The 25,598-nt window shown below is 42.0% G+C and overlaps 1 protein-coding gene across 2 annotated transcripts in view; it reads right to left on the bottom strand.

Annotated features, from left to right (window-relative positions):
* Positions 1-1,187: 1,187 nt before the first annotated feature.
* ncoa4 (nuclear receptor coactivator 4) overlaps positions 1,188-25,598 on the bottom strand; it is a 34,662-nt gene continuing 10,251 nt past the window's right edge. Inside the window, exons 1-11 of one of the 2 annotated variants that reach the window (XM_055661888.1) lie at positions 22,312-22,461; positions 20,102-20,262; positions 19,409-19,549; positions 17,389-17,477; positions 16,450-16,558; positions 15,289-15,366; positions 13,849-13,962; positions 9,322-10,521; positions 7,253-7,333; positions 6,526-6,612; positions 1,188-2,833 (exon numbers count right to left, since the gene is read on the bottom strand). In XM_055661888.1, coding sequence (XP_055517863.1) covers positions 2,828-2,833; positions 6,526-6,612; positions 7,253-7,333; positions 9,322-10,521; positions 13,849-13,962; positions 15,289-15,366; positions 16,450-16,558; positions 17,389-17,477; positions 19,409-19,549; positions 20,102-20,251 — 2,055 coding nt within the window. In that variant the 5' untranslated portion in view covers positions 20,252-20,262; positions 22,312-22,461 and the 3' untranslated portion in view covers positions 1,188-2,827. Of the gene's footprint in view, positions 2,834-6,525; positions 6,613-7,252; positions 7,334-9,321; positions 10,522-13,848; positions 13,963-15,288; positions 15,367-16,449; positions 16,559-17,388; positions 17,478-19,408; positions 19,550-20,101; positions 20,263-22,311; positions 22,462-25,598 lie in introns of those variants that run through there. The other variant, XM_055661889.1, reaches the window with a different exon arrangement.

The raw sequence follows: 25,598 nt of genomic DNA, 5'->3' as shown, positions 1-25,598 counted from the left end.
ATAATGCTGAGTGCTAGTTGAGCAATCTGCTCGGATCTTCCATTCCCAGCAGAATATTTTCCACATAAAAGGACATTTTTCATCGTAGCTCCTTGTTTGAATTATTTGACATTTCTGGTCATTGAATTATTTATTAATGGCACAACTTGCTCTGCTCTTGTACACCTTTCTCAAAGTTCTCTCAACCGTTAATATTCAAAGGGTGAAAATGCAAGTCACAAATTAATGGGGTGACCAGTGGAATACTGTGATCTATTTGTGGGATTGCTTTGATAATTTACACTCGATTGTTTTGCCAGGTTAGCTCCTCATTTTAGGTAGACCAGTGCTGCTGTCGCCATATCCTTTGACATACTTGAATAAACTAGAATTAGTTCCTTGCCATGACAGAGTAAGGGAGGTTCAGTTGCTGCTACTGGTGGCTTCCATGCTACTCAATTTATAGCCAGCATGCTAGGTGTGAAACTCCTATGGTCCTCATCATTAAAGTATTGCAACAAACAATTTTAGCACTTGTTTGTTCATTTGGCACCTGCTGTGAACCAGAAGCACCAAGTGATGGACATCCAAATTCCCAACCCAGCATGTATTCAATACCTTATCATGCAACTTTGCAGTAACAATGCAGCAGTTGAGGACTTATCAACCCATTTGATGTGTCAATGCCCCCGTGTGGCTACCTTTTAATCTGAAGAAGGGACTCGAAATGTTACTTATTTCCTTCGCTCTATAGATGCTGTAGGATAGGCAAGGATGGCAGATTTTCCTGAAAGACAGTGAACCAAATGTACATTCCCAACTCACTGGCTGCTTCCTGTTTTAATTTCCAACTTAAATTCCACAGCTGTCTTGGTTGGATTTTCAAGGAACAGTGCTGGTTGTGGAGTGGGGTAACAAAATGTCAATTGAAACAGACACCAGGGTAGTCACAAAATGCTGGAGTAACTCAGCAGGACAGGCAGCATCTTTGGAGAGAAGGAATGGGTGACATTCTGTGTCTAAACCCTTCTTCAGACATCAGGGTAAAAATGAGCAGCCAGGGGTTCAATGAGGATAGTCACAACCCAGAAAAGTTAAGAGTGGGTCATTGTTTAACAAAAAAATAACAGCCCACAGGCAGAGAACTTGATTACACACAATTTAAAACAGATTTGTATAATATTTAAGATAAAAACAGAGACACTTAGTTTTGCTGCAGCATTTTATTAAGATGATTACATTTAGAAACAAAATCCATAAATAAGAATGATTGCTGAAGCAATGTCAAGGTAGATTTTCAATGGAGAAGAAAATAAATGTAACTTAGTGTAGCTTCCATTTATTTTGATTACACAAAAGCAGTTGTGGTCACAATAATGAAACTGATTACAACAAAGAAGCTAATACTTGGGGACCAGAAAGGCTTGGAGAATCCCCTAAAGTCACATCACTGTAATTGAAGGACTTGATAATTACCCAGATCTTTACAATTTAAATTAAAACATAATGCCATCAGCAAAGTGAACTAATGTGGGGAAAGAGAAAAGTTGATCATTATACTGAAATTGGGAAGGATTTCATTAAAAACTGAATGAGTTATAAAAAGGACATGCCCACTGATGGTGAGTTTTCTCAAGACCAGCGATGTTGATGCCCTCATGGCAGCCTGATCCTTTCACATTCCACTGGTCTATGGCAAGGCAGCAGAGCTGTGCCTTCCATCACCATCAAGCACATCCATTCATTCGTCCTCGGCATATTGACAGATCCACCCAGAGCCTTTCCAGTCTCTTTATGCAAGAGTCCTAATCTAATCATCAGGAGCAAACAGCACCTAAAAGAGGCCTCACACTGAACTGGAGATGTCAAATGCAATGTAAATGCTAAGCATGTAGGCAGATCATGACTGGTCTCGGTGAAACCAATAGATCAGTGGTTCTTAACCTTTTTGGCACCAGTATGCGCATATGCAAACAAAATAATGAATGTGGTATGTACCTTTGTTAGATTCCTAAACATGGGCTCAACAAATTGGTATGTTATTTATGTCCCCTTCATGACCCCGTGACAAAGCCCCAAACGACCCCCAGGTTAAGAACCACTGCAGTAGATCAATTGGTTGGTTGGTTCCAACAATGCAAGAGATAAGTTTTTCCTCTCCTTCCTCGCTGGGTGCAACTGATAATTTATCCATTAGTGCTAAAATAATACTGAATAGCACCAATTACGTTGTTAAAGATTACATTGAATTGTTTTTGACAAAGCTAGTGTCAGGGGACATCAATCCAAGGATGGAACTTTGCTTGATCCATTGCTTGATGAAATGTTAAATTTAGACTTGGCCTGTCAATACAGACTGGTGCACTCTGTTCTCTGATTCCAGCACCTGCTGTAACAATTCAAATGCCTAATGCAAAGCAACGAGGCTTAAGTTTCCAGTAGGGATTAACGTGTCGATTTAATTCACCACTCCCTTTTCTAACACCGTATAACCAGTAGTACTGCTAACTAAATCGACTAGAAATCCTCCAATACAGGTCAAATCTAATGAACCTAATTCACCTCACCTGTAGCTATAATCTGTCTTGGAGGGTGTTAGCAATGAGACAAGTTGCGTGATGCTTGGATTGAAAGTGGTCACCGTTGGGAGGAGGGGTGGGAATGAAGGAATCTCAATAATGATTTCCATAGCATGTTGACGCCACTCAGTTTCACAGTACAACTCACACACAAAGGATTTGAACACAAGAGTGGTCTTCAAGGCAGAAGCAAGGAATTAATTCAGCAGAATTTCAGGTGGTAAATGTAGCTGACGCAAGTCAGCCAATTCATCTGTGACGCCAATTGTTCAAAGCTACAAAGAGAAAAAAAAACATTTAAATCAAACATAAAATAATCAGATGACCTTTACTGGAAAGAAAACATTCAGCAACCTTCAACTGCTCTGTTCCAGCTGACTGATTTTCCCCTGTTACCTTCCATAGGTCATTCACAACAATCTGAGAACATTTGCTCGGACCAGTGTAAAGGTCTGTGCCAAACAAACAGATTGGGGCAGAAGGAAGGGTTGTTGGCCAACAAGTTATAATGTTAATCTACAATGATGTCAAGCAGCTGCTGTTCAAGCTTTAATTATTAAAAGACCACAAAGCACACTTCAGGACTAGAGAATCCCGAAGATCAGCTTAAACTAGTTAAGACTTTGACTGAAATGTAATACGGACTTTCACCTGCTTGATCATTAACTGAAAATTAAGGATAGTTAAAGGTTGAAAATTAGGGATAGTTCGAAATGGGGTTTAGATCTTGTGTTAGGTACCACAGCAGATGTAAAAGTGAAGGTGTTCATTTTTCAACAAAATGTGGCAGCTGTAGAGAGATAAAGTGAAACTCAGGAAAAGCAGCAAAGTTGGAAACTTGGGCTGTGAAATGCCAGGTAATTCCTTCACAGACAACATCTTCACATTCCAGAATTTTGCCAAGGGATTTCAAAAACAGTCAGACATGCAAGGTACCAAACCAAATGGATGGTAATAATATACTAAGTTAATCAACCAAGATAATGGTCAAAGGGGCAGATTTAAGTGCGAGGAACATGGTAAAAGATATGTATCACTGGCATGGACCCCAATATACAATTTAGTCAAAATCCTTACTTTGAAGAGCACTATTTACTGATGGCCCCTACTTCAACTGGAATGCAACAGACACCTAGCAAAAAAAAAACTGCAACTCGGCCGGCCAAGCAGCATTTGTGGAGGTGAAGGGTCAATCACCCTGCATCAGCACTGAGAATGTAGGTGGGGAGATAGTCGGGGGAGAAGTGCAAGGGTGAGACAGATGGGAGACTGATAGGGGATTGCTCTTTACCAGCTAGCCCCTCCCTTCTCTACACCAGCAGTCTTCCCTCAACACTCACTGCCCTGATGCTGGGAGTTGACCTGAAACTCCAAGAACCATTCCTTTGCCTCCCTAGACTTCAGCATCTGCAGTCTCTTGCCTCTCCAGAAACCGGGGATTTGATTTACACATTGGTTAGATGCGTTTAGGTATGCACTTCCTCTCACTGCATTAATTCTTTCAAATGTTTGGCAGAATATTTATTAGTTTCACTAACTCCAGGCAGCTGAGATTGACTCCATTCGGGTTCAAACCCACAGACACTGGTGCATTGGATTCCCATCATACCATTAACTCAAAAAGTTCAATTTAAACCTTCTGCTCTACTTTATAGAAACATAGAAATTAGGTGCAGGAGTAGGCCATTCGGCCCTTCGAGCCTGCACTGCCATTCAATATGATCATGGCTGATCATCCAACTCAGTATCCCGTACCTGCCTTCTCTCCATACCCCCTGATCCCCTTAGCCACAAGGGCCACATCTAACTCCCTCTTAAATATAGCCAATGAACTGGCCTCAACTACCCTCTGTGGCAGAGAGTTCCAGAGATTCACCACTCTCTGTGTGAAAAAAGTTCTTCTCATCTCGGTTTTAAAGGATTTCCCCCTTATCCTTAAGCTGTGACCCCTTGTCCTGGACTTCCCCAACATCGGGAACAATCTTCCTGCATCTAGCCTGTCCAACCCCTTAAGAATTTTGTAAGTTTCTATAAGATCCCCTCTCAATCTCCTAAATTCTAGAGAGTATAAACCAAGTCTATCCAGTCTTTCTTCATAAGACAGTCCTGACATCCCAGGAATCAGTCTGGTGAACCTTCTCTGCACTCCCTCTATGGCAATAATGTCCTTCCTCAGATTTGGAGACCAAAACTGTACGCACATACACATACGAGAGTGCAAAATGCATTGCAAAGAAAAAAAAAACTACCAAAACCAATAACTTAAGGGCTTCCAAATTCAGATCTAATTTGCCACCCTCCCATGGATTTACCATTTTGACCAGTCTGTCATCAGGTCATAAATGATAGGCCATTCGGCCCATCAAGTCTACTCTGCCATTCAATCATGACTTATCTATATCCCCCTCCTAACCCCATTGTCCTGCCTTCTCCCCAGACACCATGTCTCACAATCCAGGCAGACTGCATCACGCTGCCCTCTACAACTCCTTGTTATCTGCTCTAAAACCTCAGTCAAATTAATCAGTTACACCAACCTTCCTTAAATTCAGGGCTCCCTTGATTTATGCCTTTTCAAACTGGCTTGTACTGTCAATCAGAACGGAGTCCAATAATTTGCTGCCCCGTCATGTTTTTGTTTAAAAAAAATTTCTTTATTTTTCAGGATCTGTGAACTTAGGACAAAACTGACATTTATTGCATGCCCCTGGATGCCCATGACAAGGAAGGGAAGAGCCGCCACCTTGAATCACTGCAGTCCTTTTGGTGGCTTTTTTGGGGGGACTTATTTGCTACTTTTTAATCCATGCCTGCATGTTATCCAGGAGTTCCTCTATGGTCTCCAACATTTGCTGAAAAAATGTGAAGGAAATGTGCAAATATCGCCAGTTCAGACCCTCTGGTGCAAGGAAGGTCATTAATGAAGCAGCAACAGATGCCTGGTCCTACAATTCTGCTCTGACAAACACCTCTAGTTAGAATATTTATAGAGTCATTCAGCACAGAAATACGCCCTTTGGCCCAACTTGCCCATGCCAACCAAGATATCCCATTATGCTAGTCCCACCTGCTAACATTGTCCCTCTAAACCTTTCCTAACCACATACCTGCCCAAATGTCTCTTAAATATGTCCCTTGGGTTCCAATTAAAAGAAATAGGAACCCCCAGCAAGCACAGCCTTTTGGTAGGTATGTCCCCAACCATTCAAGTGATTTCCCCTTGATATCCACTGACCAGTTTTACCAGGGTGCCTTGATGTCAAGGGCAGTCACTCTCATCCAGAATTCAGCTCTCCAGTCCATGTTTGGACCAAGGCTGTGATCGGGAATGGAGACAAGTAAAACTTCAATTGGCCATTAACAAACAGGTTCTGGGTGAGTAAATACTACTGGATACCACTGTTTTACTACTTCATCCCATCTTTCCTAGTTAAACAGTACACTGTAGCAGTGCTCCGATTTTCTGACTAATACTGCAACCTGAGAAGATTGAAAAAGTTCATGGTCAATAGTGTTTCACACAAGCAGTCAGTTAGCCCAAAGCTATCACATTATTTAAGTGGACAAAAATGCTGGAGAAACTCAGCGGGTGAGGCTGCATCTATGGAGCGAAGGAAATAAGCAACATTTCGGGTCGAGGCCCTTCTTCTTATTTAAGTACATCACTGAGTGTTCTTTTCTTCATTTACCACCCTGGTTCCATAATCACAGCTCCCTTGCTAAACATTGGAACACTGCCTCCATCGAGCCACAAGCTGCCTTTTACTGTGAGCTGCATGTGCCCGCAATCACTGCTCACTTGCTGACTAGCCTCGCTGGGCCGACCAGTATCAGTGCCCGCACAAGATAATGCAGTAGAAATCTATATTGCGTTGGTAATGATGGGTACCTACTCGAAGAGTTCATGCTGTAGTTTATATCCCACAAAATTCTCTCATCATTGTTCAATTCACATTCCTCTACTGACCTGGCAAGAACCTTTGAATAGCCATTTCTCTGGAACAAAGGGCTCCTTATAAGGTGAAAACAGATCCTCAAATAATTTGGATTGATCCTACATGGAAAAGAAAAAAATGCACAAATCAGAATGTGTTGTCAGGTTTATACAATTTAAGTGACAAGATTGCACTCCAACTATTATTAGGTGTCTACCTACATCAGACCCAATTCCTCACAACTACAATAACAAAAAACAAGTGGCATGCCCCATCAAAAGCAGTGGAAGACAGGACTTCATTCATCACCCCCACCCCCCACTGAAAGAAGCACAAAGTTACCAGAGATCTTGCATTTTACAGATCTAAGTGTAAGTTAAAGATTCCTTTATACCAAAAGAAACCCAACTGCTAGTTATCTTGTTTCATAATAAACAGCAACTATGAAGTGAGACATAACATTAACACATTTTCCAGACACACAGAACAAGTACAGTGCACTCCATAATGTTTGGAACAAAGACCTATCATTTATTTATTTGTCTCTGTACTCCACAATTTGAGATTTGTAATAGAAAACATCACGTGGTTAAAATGCACATTGTCAGATGTTATTAAAAGCCATTTTATACATTTTGGTTTGACCATGTAGAAATTACAGCTGTATTTATACATAGTCCCCCCATTTCAGAGCACCATAATGTTTGGGACAGTGAGGCAGTCCATTTGCATGAGTGACACTATATCACAGATACTGACCTTTCCTGGAATCTTCTCCTGACCAACAGAAAAACTTAGATTAGAGAAAAGATTGGTCACTTCAGGAATACCATTCAGTCCCTACGAACAAAAACAGTAAATGGTTTATGAAACATCAGGGAATGTTGATTATTGAATGCTGCAACTTGGAAAGATAATTTCCACTGTACTGCTTAAGCTGCACTGCACTAAGCTCATGTTAACTGAACAGGGAATAGGTAAAACAGCCAATGTGGTTAGAGACTAAGGTTAGACTAGGCGGCCGTTTCATTAAACACTAGGCCTGCCAATGCGTATTGGATCTCCCGGTTGCTAACCATTTGACCTTTCTGTCCTTGGCCTTTGGAAACCAATGCCTTCTTACTGGATCAGAATGACAAAAAAAAAAAATGTACTGTGATACATCAGCCTCTTCTAATCCAGTTCAGCTCCATGGTCGTAAGTACAGAATCTCTCTGGAATCACCTATTGACTGTAGAAAAACAAACTCTGATCGATGACATCTCCAACCATCAGCCAGAGTTTGTTTAATGCTCTATCAGCAACGTGTAGTATGGCATGACGCATTCAATGTTTACATGCACGGCCTTGAAAAGGGCTGTTGAGTGAATGCGATGGAAAGCGACTAATACATCACAAAAAACTCATTGATTCAACTAGAGGTTAAGATCCCAGATAAATCATATCTAAGCAAAGGTTAAGTTCTAACCAAAGCTGTTCCCAAATCAAGAAAGCTTTAGCTCAATTAAAATAAAAACAAAGCCACATTTGCACAGCTGGCAAGCAATAAGAACCTTCATTCCTCACATCATCATTCCTGTGGGTTGCAAGCTTAATTATTTAATAAGCACAGCTTTCAATCATTGACCTGTAAAAAGGATACTAATATTGTTACCCAAAACCAATATCCCATTTAATGGTTAATCAATGCCAGATAAACTATAATGCCTTCATAACCTTTTTGCAAATATTAAACTAGAAACATAATGGCATATTACGTATATTAAATAAATACGTATATTAGATAAATAATACGTATATTGAATAAATTACGTGCCAATGATCAGAACAGTTTCCATTGTTCAATGTATCATTTTGGGACCACTCTTTATCCAATAGCTTTTTCACAATTGGGGAATGAAAACATTGAAGTTTTATTTTCACAACCTGGGGTCTTTAGTTTTCAATCCCAATTGTAATTTCTTCTTGAAATCCCTCCTCTTCATAATAGTTTTAAATATAGACCTCACCTATCCTGATATCGCTCAATGTATCTCAGTGTCAATGCTTGTGAACTGGATCACAATGTTTTCCCCACATTAAAGGCTTTTTTTTTTAAAAAGTGCAACCTGGTGCGGAGACCAAGATGGGAATAGGGGAGCAGAATCAGCTCAGCAAAAATAAAATCTTGAATCAATCGAGTCAAACAGCTCCCATCACATTTAAGACCGAGGATAAGACACAGAATGCTGTAGTAACTCAGCGGGTCAGACAGCATCTGTGGAGAACATGGATAGGTGACATTTCACCGAGTGCTGGAGTAACTTAGCGGGTCAGACAGTGTCCCTGGAGAATATGGATAGGTGACGTTTCACAGAGTACTGGAGTAACTCAACAGGTCAGACAGCATCTCTGGAGAAAAGGAATAGGTGACGATTCGGGTCGAGACTCTTCTTCAGACTGAGAGCCGGGGAGAGTGAAACTAGCTTTATGAAAAGGTATAAAGAACAATTGAATATCCATTAATATATGTTTGGCTTAAGATCCCAGCATCTGCCGTCCCTTGCGTCTCCATCAATATCCACTAGAGTAGTAGGTCTCTTTCCGATAGTGGGGCCCTGTATACGACCTGTTTCAGCAGTGGGCATTTCAGAAAGTGTCAATGACAACACGATTAGGGCAGTACTCTGTTTTGCACTGGCTATTGCTTTTCTCACCCAATATTGAATTAGTTACCTACAGAACCAAGTGATAAATATGAATAAATCTATTGCAATGTTTACAAATAGCGACCACATTACCATAACTCTAGCTAGTTTCTGGAGCAGGAAGGGAGGAGAGATTCTTACTTGTGCTTTCTTGCGCAACAAAAATTTATTTTCCACTTCAAGCTCTGCTCCCTTCTCAGGACCGGCGGGGATTTTGTGCATCCACTTATCCAGATTCATGGGCGTGGTGACTGGTGTGTTTGACTTCAGATATTCTAGTGACTTCACGGGAACGTTGACAGAAGACTCCAGGGGTAGTGGCTCTCTTGCCGATTTTGTCAGGGGGTGCAACCACTGGTCTAACTCGCTCTTGTCTGGCGCTGTGATGCCTTTGTTCGGCTGGCCCGTCTGCACTCCATTCTTGTCCTTCCCTCCTTGCTTGAGTAGCCACTCGTTGATGGCTTCCTTCTCGCAGCTCCGTCCACACACACACGCAGAGAAGCTGCTGCAGGGCTCGTTAGCCTTGCACACGTCGGCAACTTGAATTGGCAGCATTGACTGCTGAAGGTGCCGTGCTTCATTCGGTGACGCTGGTGGCAACTTCTTGGCATTCTGGTGCTCACTCAGGCACTTCAGCTTCCCAAGATTTTCGATTTCGATGGCTTTTGTTTGAACTCCACAGCAACTAATGCAGGATTCAGACTTGGACTTCAAAAGCCACTCGCTGGCAATAAACCTCTCTCTGAATGGCTGGGTTATGGATTTCCACTTGCCTTTATCGCTGCTGTTGTCGCTCATTTTCTCTACACGTGCATGCTTCACATTGGAGCCACCCGTCTTTGCATTAGGTGGCTTCTGCTCTTTCTCCTCTTTGTCCACGACCTCCATGTCAAATTGCTCTACTAGCTCAAAGGTGGACGAACTACTGGACGACTCAATACGCTCACAAACAGGAGCTTCCTTGGAAGGATCAGATTTCTTCTCAACAGGGATGAGCCACTGCTCAAGGCTCTGACGATGCCCCCACGCCTGCAGCCTGTAGTAATTCATGTCAGTGTGGTTCTCACGGGTTGAATTAAAGTATTGTCGTACAGTTGCTTTCTCCGTTGCATCATTCTTCTGCTTGTTGGGAAGCAGCCAGTGCTCCAGGCCCTGCCGTTTACCCCAGGCCTGGTCTCTATAATAGCCGGGGTCCTTTGGTCCCAGGTTACAGCTGGTGGTGGTTTGAGTGGATTGTTGAGTCATGACGTTCTCAGTTAGGGTGTTCTTTTGGTTACTGGAACACAGCCAGTGATCAAGGCCCTGTTGACATTCCCAAGCCCTCATGTTTGTCGATGAACCCTGTGGGAAAATTAAATACCAGAGTCAATTTCAGACAATTGCAACTGCTTTACACCATACAATGAATCTTAACGCCACTCTGCAATCAATTACATTAAACTGGTCAGGGATGCTTACATTTGAACTAAGCTCCCAAATACAGTAAAACTCCATTAATTCACATCACGACTTAACAGTCTGGATGGGCAGATTTTCATACTATCGAATGTTGTTTTATTTATTGTAAAATATACTTATAATCTTTTTTTCTTTTAAATAATGTTACACAACATTTCGGTAACGTCGAGGAGCACAGAAACCGGGGCCCAGGCGTGTGGCAAGTGCCAATGTTACCTGGTGAGGCTGATAATAATCAAATGCATCTCCAAATGATCACACAGCAGATTTTCAGTGCTTTGCTGTAATCCACCTGTGCCACAACTCAATGCCATAATATGAATTGTTTGTCTTCTAGTGTTCCCTCCAACAAACATCATTGGCTTACCTATCATTTTAGTGGATTCAATATCCACTATTGTTGGCCTTTTAGTTACCGATTGTCATTTTTGAAGCAGTACATATTTTCAATTCCCACTATCCATAGACATATTGAATTCACCTCTCCCCAATGTGCAACTCTTCTGTAAACTGATGATGTTCCCTGACTACCTCAATAAAACTATTCAAACATTTATTTGAAGTTCCAATAGTTGCCAAATATGATTGTCCCCTCTCTGTAGCATAAACATGATAAATTAATTACAAAGAGATTCAGCCCACATTACAAACCATCAAACATACATTGTTATAACAAAAAATATCAAACTAAAACTGGCTACCCAATTATGAATTCACAATGTTTGAAATGGCTAGATCCTCACTATGCGTTTAATGTGATCTAATCAACATTGAGATTTGATAAAAATGTATTGGTAATTAATAACTAAATGGGTTAGAATTCAATTATAATCATTTTTTATTACAGTTTTTTAAATTGCATGCTGATTACTATTTGAAATACTTGAACTCTTGGCCTATGTAGTCATTAATTACAAATACTTTTATCAAATCACAATGTTACTTCATCTCTTCCTTATGCTGACATACAGAGTAAAACTTGGCTTGCCATGCTTATTACACCAAGTTAAATCCTGTTTTACCAGTACCAATGCCAAAGCAAAAATATCAGGGCAATGGTGCGCAATAGTTTTAAGTTATGCAATATAACAGCCGTCTCCTTCGTTCTAATGACTGATAGAAGTTGCTCAGCAATCATAAACAGTTTCCTCAACAAAGTTATATTCTCTAAATTGTAAATAAAATGCATTGAATTGGAGGGATTGCAAAACACTCCACTTCAATATAGACACAGGGAAACTATTGATGCTGGTTTGGGTCTCAACCCCTAAACAACGCCCATTCTACCTGACCTGCTGAGATACTCTGACTCCACTTCAATATCCAGTAGAGAGAGACGAACCAAACCATACATAAACCAAAGCCTTAAAACAAAAATGGAAACATTCCCATCATAATTATCCCAAGGCGAAAGAATCAAGATACCTCACACCGTAACTAGGCAAAGTTAAGAAAGAATGTGTAAACCAAGTGTTACATCAATCAAATGCCAATAAATGTCATCTCTTAAGAATCAGGATGTTGTTCGAACATATTTCCCTTTCAGCATTCAAAGGGAACATTTGCTTCACTCGAATTTCCGTAGAACATTCTTGTATAACCACAAGACATACAATTGATACTACTTCCTGCTCTCCCATTATCTGGAGCACCCATTCTCATTCCAGGTGAAATGCCAATCAACAAGCATTTGTAATTTGTGTGTCTGATTGTTCATAATGTCATTTCTACATGGGGGAAGCAACGAGGAAACTGGGCAACCATGAATCCTGAGCTTCAAATCAATCACCACTTTAAAACTTTATACGACTCTCCTCAGCCTCCTGGACACTCCAATCAAGCTCAAAACATAACCGTGCTTAATTGAAGAGTGGGTTGCACGAGTTCCCGGAGCCACACAAGAGCAGATCCTGTAGTCTGTGGTAAAAATAAAACCGGGGGAACTCAGCAGAAAAGGTAGCATTTGTGGAGGGAATGGGGGTTGTTGGTGTCTCAAGTCAAGGCACTGCCAGAATGCAGACAAGGTGATTGTGAGGGCAAGGCAGGTGAGGAAAGAGGCAGTGTACAGGTAGAGCCAGGTGGGAGAGAGGAATGTGGTGGAGTTGGGAGAAAGCAGCAGGTGGGTGATAGGTACAGACACGAGAAAGAAAAAAGTACAGTCAGATAGAGCCGGAAAATGGAAGGTGGCGAGTGGAGACGGGAGGCTGTGCATGCCAGAAAATGATAAGTGAGGCGATAAAGGTTTAGAACACTTTGAGTGCATTGTGCTGGGTAATAGGCAGATGCATCCTGGTGGAGGGGAGAACCAGGAAAGAGAAAGGTGCACAGGGAGTATTGTCAGAAATAAGAAAAAACAGTGTTCATACCCTTCGATTGTAGACTGACCAGGCATAACTTCATAGTCACAGAGTGTGGAAACAGGCCCTTCGACCCAATTCGCCCACACCGGCCAACAATGTCCCAGCTACCCTAGCCCCACTTGCCTGCGCTTGGTCCATAACCCTCCAAGCCTACTTATTTGCAGCTGCACAGACACAGGTTAGTAGTTTTTTGACAGAATACACAGGTTACAAACACTGCTGCTTCTACTTATGCCTCCCCTTTTTTTTGTCATGATCTATTACTATACCCGTGTGCCTTGCACAACCATCCCTTTTGATATTTCTCTTCTCCTCTCTCACTGTATCGTAAAACTTCAGTTTTCATCTTGTCCTGACGAAAGGCCATCCTGAGAGTATTTTCCCCCACCATCCAGATACTGCCCAACCTCCTGAGCATTCCCACCCAATACATTTCCACATTTGTAACAACCGCACCTTTTATTTCAAAGAATATTGAACTTTAAGGGTGGGGAAAGTTATTTCATTGCAACACAGAGTTGGTGGTTGATGAACAAACTGCTTGAAGTCATGACTGGAACGATTAACAAGCTGTTTGGAGACAGCATCAACCATTCTATCTTATATAGAAATGTATAAATAATTCTTGCTTAACACAATTTTGTACCATCGGTGTGGAGTTTGCAAATCCTCCTGCCTTGACCGTATAGGCCAACTTCACCTTAAAAAGACACGTATTGGTAGGCAAATTGGCCATGGTATTACCCCTGGTAAGTAGTAGGTGGGAGGAGCAGGGTGGCAGACTCAGAATAGCAGGGAGCCCTTTTGCGGGCTTATGACTCGACGAACCTACAGCTAAACTGATACCCACCTGGCTGGGCTGCTTGAGTGGCCGATCTTGCATGTTAATGAATGGCATCCGCACAGCAGGGGGGCTGCGCAGCCAGTCAGCGAGCGGGCACTCGTTTCCATTGGGGATTGCCTTCTGCAAGAAAAGAGCCAAAGTTAATGCATTAATGCATATTAGATGCAAAATAATGTAGGTGCTGCAAATACTGAAATCAGCAATACCGAATGTTAAACAAAATATAAAGTACTGGAGGAACTCAGTGGGTCAGGCAGCATCTTGGGAGGAAATGGAGGATGACATTTTGGGTCAGCACTTTTCTTAATACTGGTTTTAATATTCAGATTTCAATACTACCTTTAACATGAATGATATTTCATAGAACAGTGCAACACGGTAAATAGGCCCTTCAGCCCACAACGTCTGTGCCGAACATAGTACCAAGTTAAACTGATTTTATCTGCCTATACGTGATCTATAACCCTCTATTCCCCACACTGCCATACACCTATCTATAAACCTCTTAAACGTCACTATTCTACCTGCCTCCTCCACCACCCTTGGTACTGCATTCCATGCCCCCACCACTCTCTTGTATAAAACAAAACCTGCCCTGCACATCACCGATAACCCCCCCCCCCCCCCCCCCCCCCCCCCCCCCCCCCCCATGCCCTCTAGCTGGACATTTCCACCCTGGGGGAAAAGATTCTGATAGTCTCTCTATCTATGCCTCTCATAATTCTACATACTTTTATCATGTCTCCCCTCAACTCCAGGAAGAACAATCCAAGTCTATCCATTAAATATAAATCAATAGCACACTTCAAATGTAAAGACATTCACACAGTGTACCTCTTATAATAAGAACATATTATTAATTATTAATACAGTTCACATAACTGATAGTTTCATGATTTTAGTTTCAAAGAGATCACAAAGTGCAAAGTTACAACTAATAGCAGCCAAAATTAAGGTACATGATAGTCAAAAGCAGATAAGATTGATAATATTTGTAATAACTGTGATCATTATGTATTATAACCCAATGTCCAACTCACTTATGAATCAGCTTACACCTCAGAATAGGCCGCTTCACATTTGGACAAATTGATTTATATGTTCAGCGATGGTCCTATTGGAATTTAGAATTTGAACCTTTGAGATCCAGTCTCTGAAAATCAAGGCTGTAATCACCAACATTACTCAAGTTTATACTCAAATCCTGATGGAATACTTTCCAGGATCTGTGCATTCCTGATGAGTTCAATAGCATTTAGTAACTAAGCCAATCCCAAGGTAATTTATAGCATTCATTCAATTGTATACTTACTGTGGTTTGTACTTTGTGTACACATACCAGCAAATAAAGAATGAAAGATGACAGCTATTAAGCACAGATGAATCAAGATCAATAGAAATACAAACAGTGCAATGTGGCGCTCTGTATGTAAAAAGACAGTTTACCTTTGTCAGCATTGGTATTAAGCAGTAATCCAGGTCAGCTGCCATGGTGCAAGAGTTCCTGCAATCTCTTTCTGAACCCTACATCAGATCAGAAATTAATTTAATCAGTTGATTTATGCAGCCAAAACATGTCAATTAGCATTGGTCACTGCCGCCAATCTTAGACCCAGGGTTATATATGGTACGAACGGCAACCGATTCACTATCCAAAACCTTGGAACTCTATTTGGTCATCTGCCTTTTCCTTGAAAACAATTCAGCCCCAGAGACCACATTGTTACATCTGTTAAGATAAACATGTAATTTCACAATGAGGTTTAGATTACAAGCCAAAAGTCTCAGAATTCATTCACAATTTCATTATGAGCATAGGCATTGTCACAATTTCTCCCCCATCACTTTGGTGATCAAAGCAGCTTTTGCATGGCAGAGATTATACTTCTCAAGTAACTGTGTCATGAAGCAATTCCTATTGACACCTTTTAACCCGGGTATGAAAGAAGAACATTTCTTTGGGAACAACATAACAAATGTGCACAACCTAAACGTACAAAGTTGCAGTTCTGATAGCAAGAAACAAAAGCTGTTGAGGAACTCAGCGAGTCAGGTAGCATGTGTGAAGGGAAGTGGATAGATGATGTTTGGAGTTGAGACCCTTCCTCTGGGCTTACAAGAGACAGGATCTAGGTAGGCGTGGGAGTCGGTGGGATTGTCATAAATGTCAGTGGATAGCTTGTCTACTGAGGAGTAGATAAAGGGATGAGGAAAGGGGAGAGAATTGGTCCAAGTAAATTTGAGGGCGACTGGAAGTCAGTGGTAAAAATGAAAAAGATGCACATCCTACGGTTTAAATTTACGATAATAGTTGGTGGTTTTATTCTACAAAACCTTGTTGGACCCAACCTGCACTTACAACATCCAGTACAGAGAAGCAACTTTTCTCAAGGATACCACAATGGTAACTTGCCAGTAAAAGCCTGAAGTATTGTGAAATAACAACTAGTGAACAGAAAATAAAAGGATCTTTTCTCATCTCAATTTATCCGCTTATAATTTAAAAAAAATTAAGATGCTTTGCTCCACTAAATATTACAAAGATAAACTTCTCTTAGTTTAGTTTTTTTTTTAAACTCTTATAGCAAGAAAGTTTAAGACTGTTACCAGAGTTTTGATGGCCCCGAAGCTTGTGATGGCTTGGCGGAGTGAAGGGATATCGGCTTCAAAATTCAGGTCGGGAGATTCCTCTGGTTTTAGGGTCAGGTCCTTCAATCTGGAAATGAAGTGTCAATATCAATGAAAGGTCTTTTAGCCTCTTTCCGGAAGCACGGAAATAGACCCTTCGGCCCCCTGAATCCGCACCAACCAGCGATCACCCCGTATACTAACACTATCTAATACACGAGGGACAATTTACAATTTTACCAAAGCCAATTAACCTGCAAACCTGTACATCTTTTGGAGTACAGGAGGAAACCAGAACATCCAGAGAAAACCCACGTGGTCACAGGGAGAACGTACAAATTCGGTGCAGATAGCACCGGTAGTTAGGATTGAACACGGGTCTCCAGCGATGTAAGGCAGCAGTTCTACCGCTGTGCTATCTGCATGTCTTCGTGATTATTTATTTAATATTTAATGACGTGCCATTATTTAAGTGATTGAATCGAGATCCCTTAAGTCACAGAATCCCACTTTTCAGTTATACCCAACTGTGCACTAAACAGAGCTTGCTTTCTGCGACACAACTCCCAACAGTCCCATTAGCTTTCTCAATTCCCTGCAATTTATTCCCACTCACATATCCATCAACATCCCTTTGATTCTTCTTCTGCTTCCCACTTGCCAGTTACAGTAACAATTAATCTAACATACTAGTTAATTACCATTTTTACCTCTGGGATGTGGGGTGAAACTAGGAGGGCCTCTGCAAGCAAGCAGTCATTCAGAGCCAGATCCCTAGAGTGGAGTGCTGCTCCTGACAGCTACAGGTATTAAGCCCAAGAGAAAAGCCGATACAATTCTCTCTAGAGATTGCTGAAGATAAATTTCTATTTAAATATCAATTGCAAAGAAATGTTGCTGGAATTCAAATCAACTCACCTCTCCAGGCAGGCTGTAATTTGATTAATTGGCTGGTTATTCTGGGGATATTCCAATTGATGAATAAGGCAATTGAACTGGCCAAGCAGCTAAAGGGAAATGGAAATTGCATTTACACAACATAAATTTGCATCAACATGTATCAAAAACAAATTTATAGGATCTATTGGTAGCTCAATGATTATATTGGTAATTCAAAGATCTGTCCAAATTATATGGATAAGAGTTCCAAGTGCACCACAGTTAGCTAATAAATGTTGCATCAAAATTTACTGTCTGTTATATGAAAGTACAGGATTTGCATAAACTGAATGGGTACATTAATCTCAATTTGAAACAAAGGGCAATTTCCTGACCTCACACTGTTTAGTCTAGCTGCACACACTCTTTACACCCTTTCCACAAAAATGTAGTCAACCTTTAAGGTAATTCCATTCTTCAGCAATAAACAGGCAGGCCAGTCTGTTCAAAGGCAATTTGTTATGGACAACAAATGACAGAGGCACCCATTCCCCATGAATTATATTATAAAGATATGCTGTGCACGGGGACTAAATGAGGTTGCCAGCTTGCACAACAGTAACCTACAATTAACAAAGAGGAAGAGGAAGCACTAACTGGAGATGGCCCAGCACAGAGAAAGGACTTCCCCTTTGAATGGGGGGAGTGGGGTTCATGGCATAAAGGGCCACAGTTTAATGTTGCACTTCAATGGTCCCATCAGCAACAAGGCAGCACTATCTCACTATATTCCAGCCAAATTGATGCATGCACACACAATGGAATTCCAATTTTTGAGAACACTAATCAATTGGACAAGCCGCATGGGGGCGATTTGGTGTAGTTTCGCTCAGTGGCAAAGGCACATTTTCAGTATCACTACGAAACTAGATTTTCAGTTGCATCAAACCAGAGATTCTAAGTGGCAACTCCTCACATGATCAAACTCGGTGATCACAATAATAACATACATTTTGAAATTCAAAAAAAGTAAAACCAGGCTTGACAGAACTCCGTCTCCATTTAGATGCCAACAACGCAAAGAATAAACAATTGAGGCCAGAGGGTCAATTAGTCACCAAATGATAAAGCAGAGATCAAATGGGCTTTAATAAGGAGGTGCAAAGCACGATTTCAAGGGGAGGGGGGGTTAATGAAGAAAGAAAGCATAAATGGTTACAACATTAAACAGAGTTAAATATATGAAAACTGCAGAAATGCGGTGCATGGGATCCTGTACGGATATGGGAATAAGAACAAAGATGTGTAAAATTCCAATGTTGGACCGACATGGGAGTAGTATTGGTCAATGGATGGTAAAATGGAATTTTCTGCCCGACAGGAGATGGTCAGCTATTTTGCACCAGATCATGTCCTGTGGAGAAGAGGACAGTTCAGAGAAAAACAAATAAATGCAATATTATAGGTGGAAGGTGAACAGGAGGAAGACAATGGGGGAAAAAATGAACGATCGGGCACTGGCCAATGCAGTCTGAAAGAGTCATTAGATTTAGCTTTTGATTTACACACTGGCTTGATTTATTACTACTAGTTGGATCTGTAAGACCTCTAATGCAAGAGTAATTTTATATAATGCAGCATCTGGATTTGATAGGACACGCTAGATGCAGGAAACATGTTACCGGTGTTGGGGAGTTCAGAATCATGGGGCCACAGTTTAAGAGTAAGAGTAGGCCATTTAGAACAGAGATGAGGAAAAACTTTTTCACCCAGAGTTGTGAATTTGTGGAACTCTCTGCCTCAGAAGGCAGTGGAGGCCGATCCACTGGATGCAGTCAAAAGAGTTAGATAGAGCTCTTTGGGCTAGCGGAATCAAGGGATATGGGGAGAAGGCAGGAACGGGATACTGATTGTGGATGATCACATTGAAAGGGTTGAATGCCCTGCTCCTGCACCTACTATCCATGTATCTATGCGTCTTATCTCCATACCCTACTGAATGCAAAAGTCGACAATGAACAAAACTTTGCACGACCCCTCAAATGCACTCAGCACTTACCCAGTAAAGCTGCTGAATTTGTTGGTGCAAGGATTCTTCTTTCAGCTGTTGAACAAGGTCAATCTGCTCCAAGAGACAAACCTCTCTACTCCGCAGGCACTCCATGTGACGGCTGATACAACTATGAATTTGAAATTTTACCTATAAAAGAACGAGAAACCAAACCATGGTATTCATTTCTCAAAAAATGTCAAACACCTACATTACAATGAAACGCTACAGACTATAGATAGGGTACGTGGATAGGAAATAGACAGGGTAAATGCACAATCTTTTATCCACACTTGGGGAATCGAGAACTAGGGGACATAGGTTGAATGTGAGGAGAGGGGGGGGGGGAAGAGGAAAGATTTAATGGGAACCTGAGGAGCAGCATTTATTTTTCCAACAAAGGGTGGTAGGTGTATGGAACAAGCTGCCGGAAGTGATAGTTGAGGCAGCTGTTATCACATTGTTTAAGAAACATTGATGACAAGTACATGGATGGGATGGGTTTAGAGGTATATGGGCCAAGCGCAGGCAGGAGGGATTTGTTTAGATGGGGCATTTAGGTCGGCTTGGGCCAGTTGGGCCGAAGGGCCTATATTTTATGCTGTATGACTCTAGACTATTGAGTTACTTTGTGAAATGAACCTTATTGCATTTGCCAGTTAGTAGTTGCCCACCACTTATTTATAGTACATGTTATTTTACCTCATGACTATTTGCTTTCATTTCTTGGTCGGCCTGAATGATGGTATTAATGGCCATTTCCAGATCTCGTTTGGCCTGCATACAGTTAGTTAACGAATCCTTGAATTGGATGTTGGTAGTTTCCCCACCTTGGGCGTGTGTTGGGTTCATCTTGGTCTTAGCTGAAAAAAAGGAAGTCACGATAAATTCAACTGCGGACGTGGGTGTGCAAGATTAGCAGGGAGGGTCTCGCACTGCATCAACCCTCACCAAATACAGAACTTTAAAAGCAGCTCTAGGTTAATCAGTTAACTTACAAATGGCATGTCCATGTTATTCCAAGTGTTGTGCACGCAGGTTTTATTTCCAAAATTTGTGTCAATAATCAAATACCTCAGAAAATGTTGCTATTCAACTGCAGATGCTGGTTTAAACCAAAAATAGACACAAAAAGCTGGAGTAACTCAACGGGACAGGTAGCATCTCTGGAGAGAAAGAATGGGTGACATTTCGGGTCGAGACCCTTCTTCACTGCAGATGCTGGTTTAAACCAAACAAAGACACAAAGCTGGAGTAACTCAACGGGACAGGCAGCATCTCTGGAGAGAAGGAATGGGTGATGTTTCGGGTCGAGACCCTTTGGGTCTGAAGAAGGGTCTCGACCTGAAATGTCACCCATTCCTTCTCTCCAGAGAAGCTGCCCGTCCCGCTGAGTTACTTCAGCTTTTTGTGTCTATTCTTGTTGAACAACCTGGTTGTAAAGTTTTGGATCACAAATAGTTGTCAAACTCATCGATTAACTTGAGGAACATTGCAGCTGACATTTGCATGCACAAACTAGGAGGAATTCCAATAATTCTGCATTTTAAATATCTTAAATTTGCAGATCATTTACTATAGTCATCCCTCTGAAAATGACTTTGAAACTCAATTCTAAAATGTTTTAATTGACACAAAACCCCAGCAGTTGGATTACTGTACAGTTTATCACTCAATAGCACCAGCAGATTCCAAGCATTTTCCAATACAATAGCACCGATCTGTAAACGTAATATCTATACTGATAGAATATTAAAAGGTCTAAAAAAGGGTCTCGATCCAAATCACCCATTCCTTCTCTCCAGAGATGCTGCCTGTCCCGCTGAGTTACTCCAGTATTTTGTGTCTGTCTATCATCGAATATTAAAACACCGCCGGTTTGAGGATTCGCAACTAAAAGTTATTAAGCTAAATCCAAGCATGCACACAAAATGCCCCAGTACAAATATTCAGAATAAACTTTCATCAAGACTTCTTGGCTCCAGCCTTAAGTTGTTTATAGTTCATTTTATGTGTCAGAATCCTGCAGAGGGTAATCATATGAAGATAAGAGTAACCTAGATTAAAATCTTTTGGAGAATCCAACAAAGTATACTCGTCTAGAGAGATAACAAACAATCTGCTGAAGAAACTCCGCGGGACAATAGCATGGGGGGTGGGGGGAGGAATGCAACTTTTCGGATCAAATCCTGCATCAGTCCAGACCCGCAGAGTTCTTCCGGCAGTAAAATGGAGACACAATAAACTGCAATGCTGGAATCTTGAGCAGAAAACAAAGAGCTGGAGGAACTCCGCAGATTGTTTGCTGCTCCAGATTCCAGCATCTGAAGTCTCTTGATTCTTTATCTTCAGAGACGTTTGTTTTTCCATGCAAATAAAATATTTAGGTGGAATGGGACAACACTTAAAATTTCTTATGCTGCTGCACAAAGCTGGCGGGGGTGGCATTCTTGTCCAACTCTGGTCTAACCACAGCTTCTTAACCCCAACTCACTTCCTTGACTTCAACCAACTAGTATGCTAGTATAAACTGAACACTTTAGAATGCTGTGCACGCACAATGCACACCTAGTTGGAAATAGCTTCTGCTGGGAAGGAAGTCAGACCCCGTCGCCGATCAGTGCAGGCACAATGTACTTGCATGCAACCCGGCAAAGCAAACGTGCGGCGTTCTCAGTTGACGAGGGACGGGGTCCTCTCTTGAGGAGCTGCTTCAGTCAAGGGCGGAGCAGTTGAAGGTGAGGGTGAGGGAGACGGGGAGACGGGGGGGGGGGGTACCGGGGCCGTCGAACGTGGCACCGACAACGGGCGCAGGCCCCGGGTGTGGGAGTCACTCCGGTTCCACAGGGGAAGGGGGTGAAAGAAAGGGCTGAAAGTCCCTCAGAGCGCACGGCCATAGGCCAACACCGTACCGGTGAGCAGGACGCCAGCAGTTACCCCGGTCACGGTCACAGCCCCCACTCCGACTCCGACTCCCTCACCTCCACCGTCGCTTCTCAACCGGGCCGCCGCGGCTATTTATACCAGCACGCTGGCCTGCGCGCTGACGTCACGCAGACCCGGGCCACGCACACAGCACGCAGTCCGCCACAAGCTGATCGCCGGCGTGCACGTACACACAGGCCAGGGGAACACTTGCTTGCAGCGGCGTATCGCCAGCACACTGTATCACTGGCATCCAGGACTGGGAGTGAGTGCACAGCTGCTCAGATAAGATTGACCAACTTTGCAAAAATTTTCCCAAAAAAAGGCAACTTCGACCATCCGCAATGCCACTTCCACAAAAAAAGTATTTGACATTTAAATAAATCAGGTTAAGGCGAACAAACATCTCATGAAAGTGTAGGAAAGAGCTGCAGATGCTGGTTTACACCGAAGATAGACACAAAAATGCTGGAGTAACTCAGCGGGACAGGCGGCATCTTTGGAGATGAGGAATGGGTGACGTTTTGGGTCGAGACCCTTCTTCAAACTGAAGGGTCCCATTTCTCATCTCCAGAGATGGTGCCAGTCCCGCTGAGTTACTCCAGCAAGTCTCATGAATTAATTCACTCACCATTTCTATCATCAATAACACAAAGGGGATAAGCTCTCTTTTGAGCAGCATTTGCAAACATTAACATGAGCATTTAGGTGCAAGAACCAAGAAAAAGGCAGGTGCTGGCAAACAACCTAAAGTTTTAATTTATCTGCATTCTTCACAAATCCCAACTTGCCTTGAACGTTTCCTTGTTTTTTGCTTTCATTCCGATGTGCAAGAAGCTGTAGGTGAAGCAAGCTTTCTGGGAGATAAGAGATTTCAGAAACAAGGAAGTACAGATGCTGGTTTACTAGAAAAGATCCAACGGGCTAGATGGATAGGTGACGTTTCGCGGTGCCCTTCTTCAGACTGGGAGGGGGCGTGGGAGGGGGGAGAGAAAAGCTGAAAGAGTTGGATAAGAGATTGTAGTTGTTCATGTGGGCACTTGCAGAGGCAACAAGCCAGAGAGATGTTTGTCATCTTCTCCAAATGAAACACAGCTGACAGACGGTACATAGAAGCACAAGCCTGCATTGTTCATCAAAATCATGGAAGGAAGTTGTATGCTTCCCCAGGCAACATTAGGAAGGACTTTAATTTTGAGTTGCAAGTTAGAAATGGGCAAAAAGAGGTTTACCTGAACACTGGTACACAAAAATGCTGGAGAAACTCAGCGGGTGCAGCAGCATCTATGGAACGAAGGAGATAGGCAACGTTTCGGGCCGAAACCCTTATACCAGAATGCTGCCTGGATTGTTTGTTACAATTAACTATCATGCGAGGTTGGACATTACTGTGTACTCTCCTCCAGATTTGGAGTCAATGCCATGTCCAGACTTACTCTTTTGCTCGATCCGTTATTCCTTTGTATTTGCTTGCCATGCCCGAACACTAACATTTTTCGTAAAGAAACACTAATTTCTTTCTGAAAACCAACATCTAATTCTCTCATTTTATATCTCTACTGCCCATTCCCCTGACATCAGTCTGAAGAAAGGTCTCGACCCGAAACGTCATCCATTCCATCTCTCCAGAGATACTGCCTGTCCTGCTGAATTACTCCAGTATTTTGTGTCTATCTTCGATTTAAACCAGCATCTGCAGTTTACCTGCACATCTAATTCTCTCATGCTATCTAAATATTGCCCCACTTCTCCATTCTTCTTACCAAAGTGGATAATCTCAGATTTCCCATTATTTTACAAACTCATTTAACCTACATGTTTGCCATATATAAAATGATGAGGCATAGAGACTAGACTGGCATAACCTTTTAGCTTGGTGGGAAAAAGACTAGAGGGCACAGCATTAAGGCAAGAGGGGCAAATTTCACAGTGGATGTGTGGAGCTTTAAACATAGTGGTAGTACAGGTGCACAACCTTTTATCCGAAAGCCTTGGGACCAGACACTTGTCGGATTTCGGACATTTTCGGATTTCAGAATGGAAGATTTTTAGCGTAGATTAGGTAGGTAGCGCGGGCGGCTTGAAAAGTCTGGAGCAGCTGCCAGACCGGGAGAATCATATAAATGTTAGTGATGGAGGCATTTTAGAGACTAGACTGGCATAACCTTTTAGCTTGGTGGGAAAAAGACTAGAGGGCACAGCATTAAGGCAAGAGGGGCAAAGTTCACAGTGGATGTGTAGAGCTTTTTTTTAAACATAGTGGTAGTACCTGGAATGAGCTGCTATTGGTGGGGGCAGATACAATAGTGCCATTTATGAGGCCTTCAGGTAGACACATGGATATGCAAGGAATGGTGAGATATCGATCATATGCAGGCAGAGATTAGTTTAATTTGTTGTCATGTTTGGCATGAATATCGTGGGCTGAAGGGCCTGCTCCTGTGCTGTACTGTTTTCTGTTCTATCTTGCTTTGCAGACTGCTGGTGCAGCTGACCTCCAAGTTCTGCAGTAGATGGGTTCCTAGAAAACGATTAGTGGCATGCCTGAGCAGGCATCAAGAAAAAAAAGTTGGAAGAAAATAAACTTTGTGTTTACTTTCATTCACATTAGTTCCGTGGGAGTGAATCCTAAATCCAGCTCAAATTTTTGGGTAATGATTCATGAATTCAGTAAGGGTGAAATTCCAATATCAGAATGTCCTATTATAGAGCTAATCTGAACTAACATGCTAATGATTTTTCTTTACCAAATTAAATTCTCAAACATCTTCATTTTCTTTGCTCTTGGTTACGTTATTAATGTTTTTAAGAGTTTTTAATGTAAAGTCCAACAAGATATTTGACTTAATTCCTTACAATAGACAATAGGCGCAGGAGTAGGCCATTTGGCCCTTCGAGCCAATGTCATGGCTGATCATCCCCGATCAGTACCCCGTTCCTGCCTTCTCCCCATATCCCCTGATTCCGCTATTTTTAAGAGCCCTATCTAGCTCTCTCTTGAAAGTATCCAGAGAACCTGCCTCCACTGCCCTCTGAGGCAGAGAATTCCACAGACTCATCACTCTCTGTGAGAAAAAGTGTTTCCTTGTCTCCATTCTAAATGGCTTACTCCTTAGTCTTAAACTGTGGCCCCTGGTTCTGGACTCCCCCGACATTGGGAACATATTTCCTGCCTCCAACGTGTCCAAGCCCTTAACAATCTTATATGTTTCAATGAGGAATCACCTCTCATCCTTCTAAACTCCACAGAGTGTACAAGCCCAGCTGCTCCATT

Source organism: Leucoraja erinacea, chromosome 34 (assembly GCF_028641065.1).
Source record: "Leucoraja erinacea ecotype New England chromosome 34, Leri_hhj_1, whole genome shotgun sequence".
NCBI lineage: Eukaryota > Metazoa > Chordata > Chondrichthyes > Rajiformes > Rajidae > Leucoraja > Leucoraja erinaceus.
This window is presented reverse-complemented; position numbering and strand designations above follow the sequence as displayed.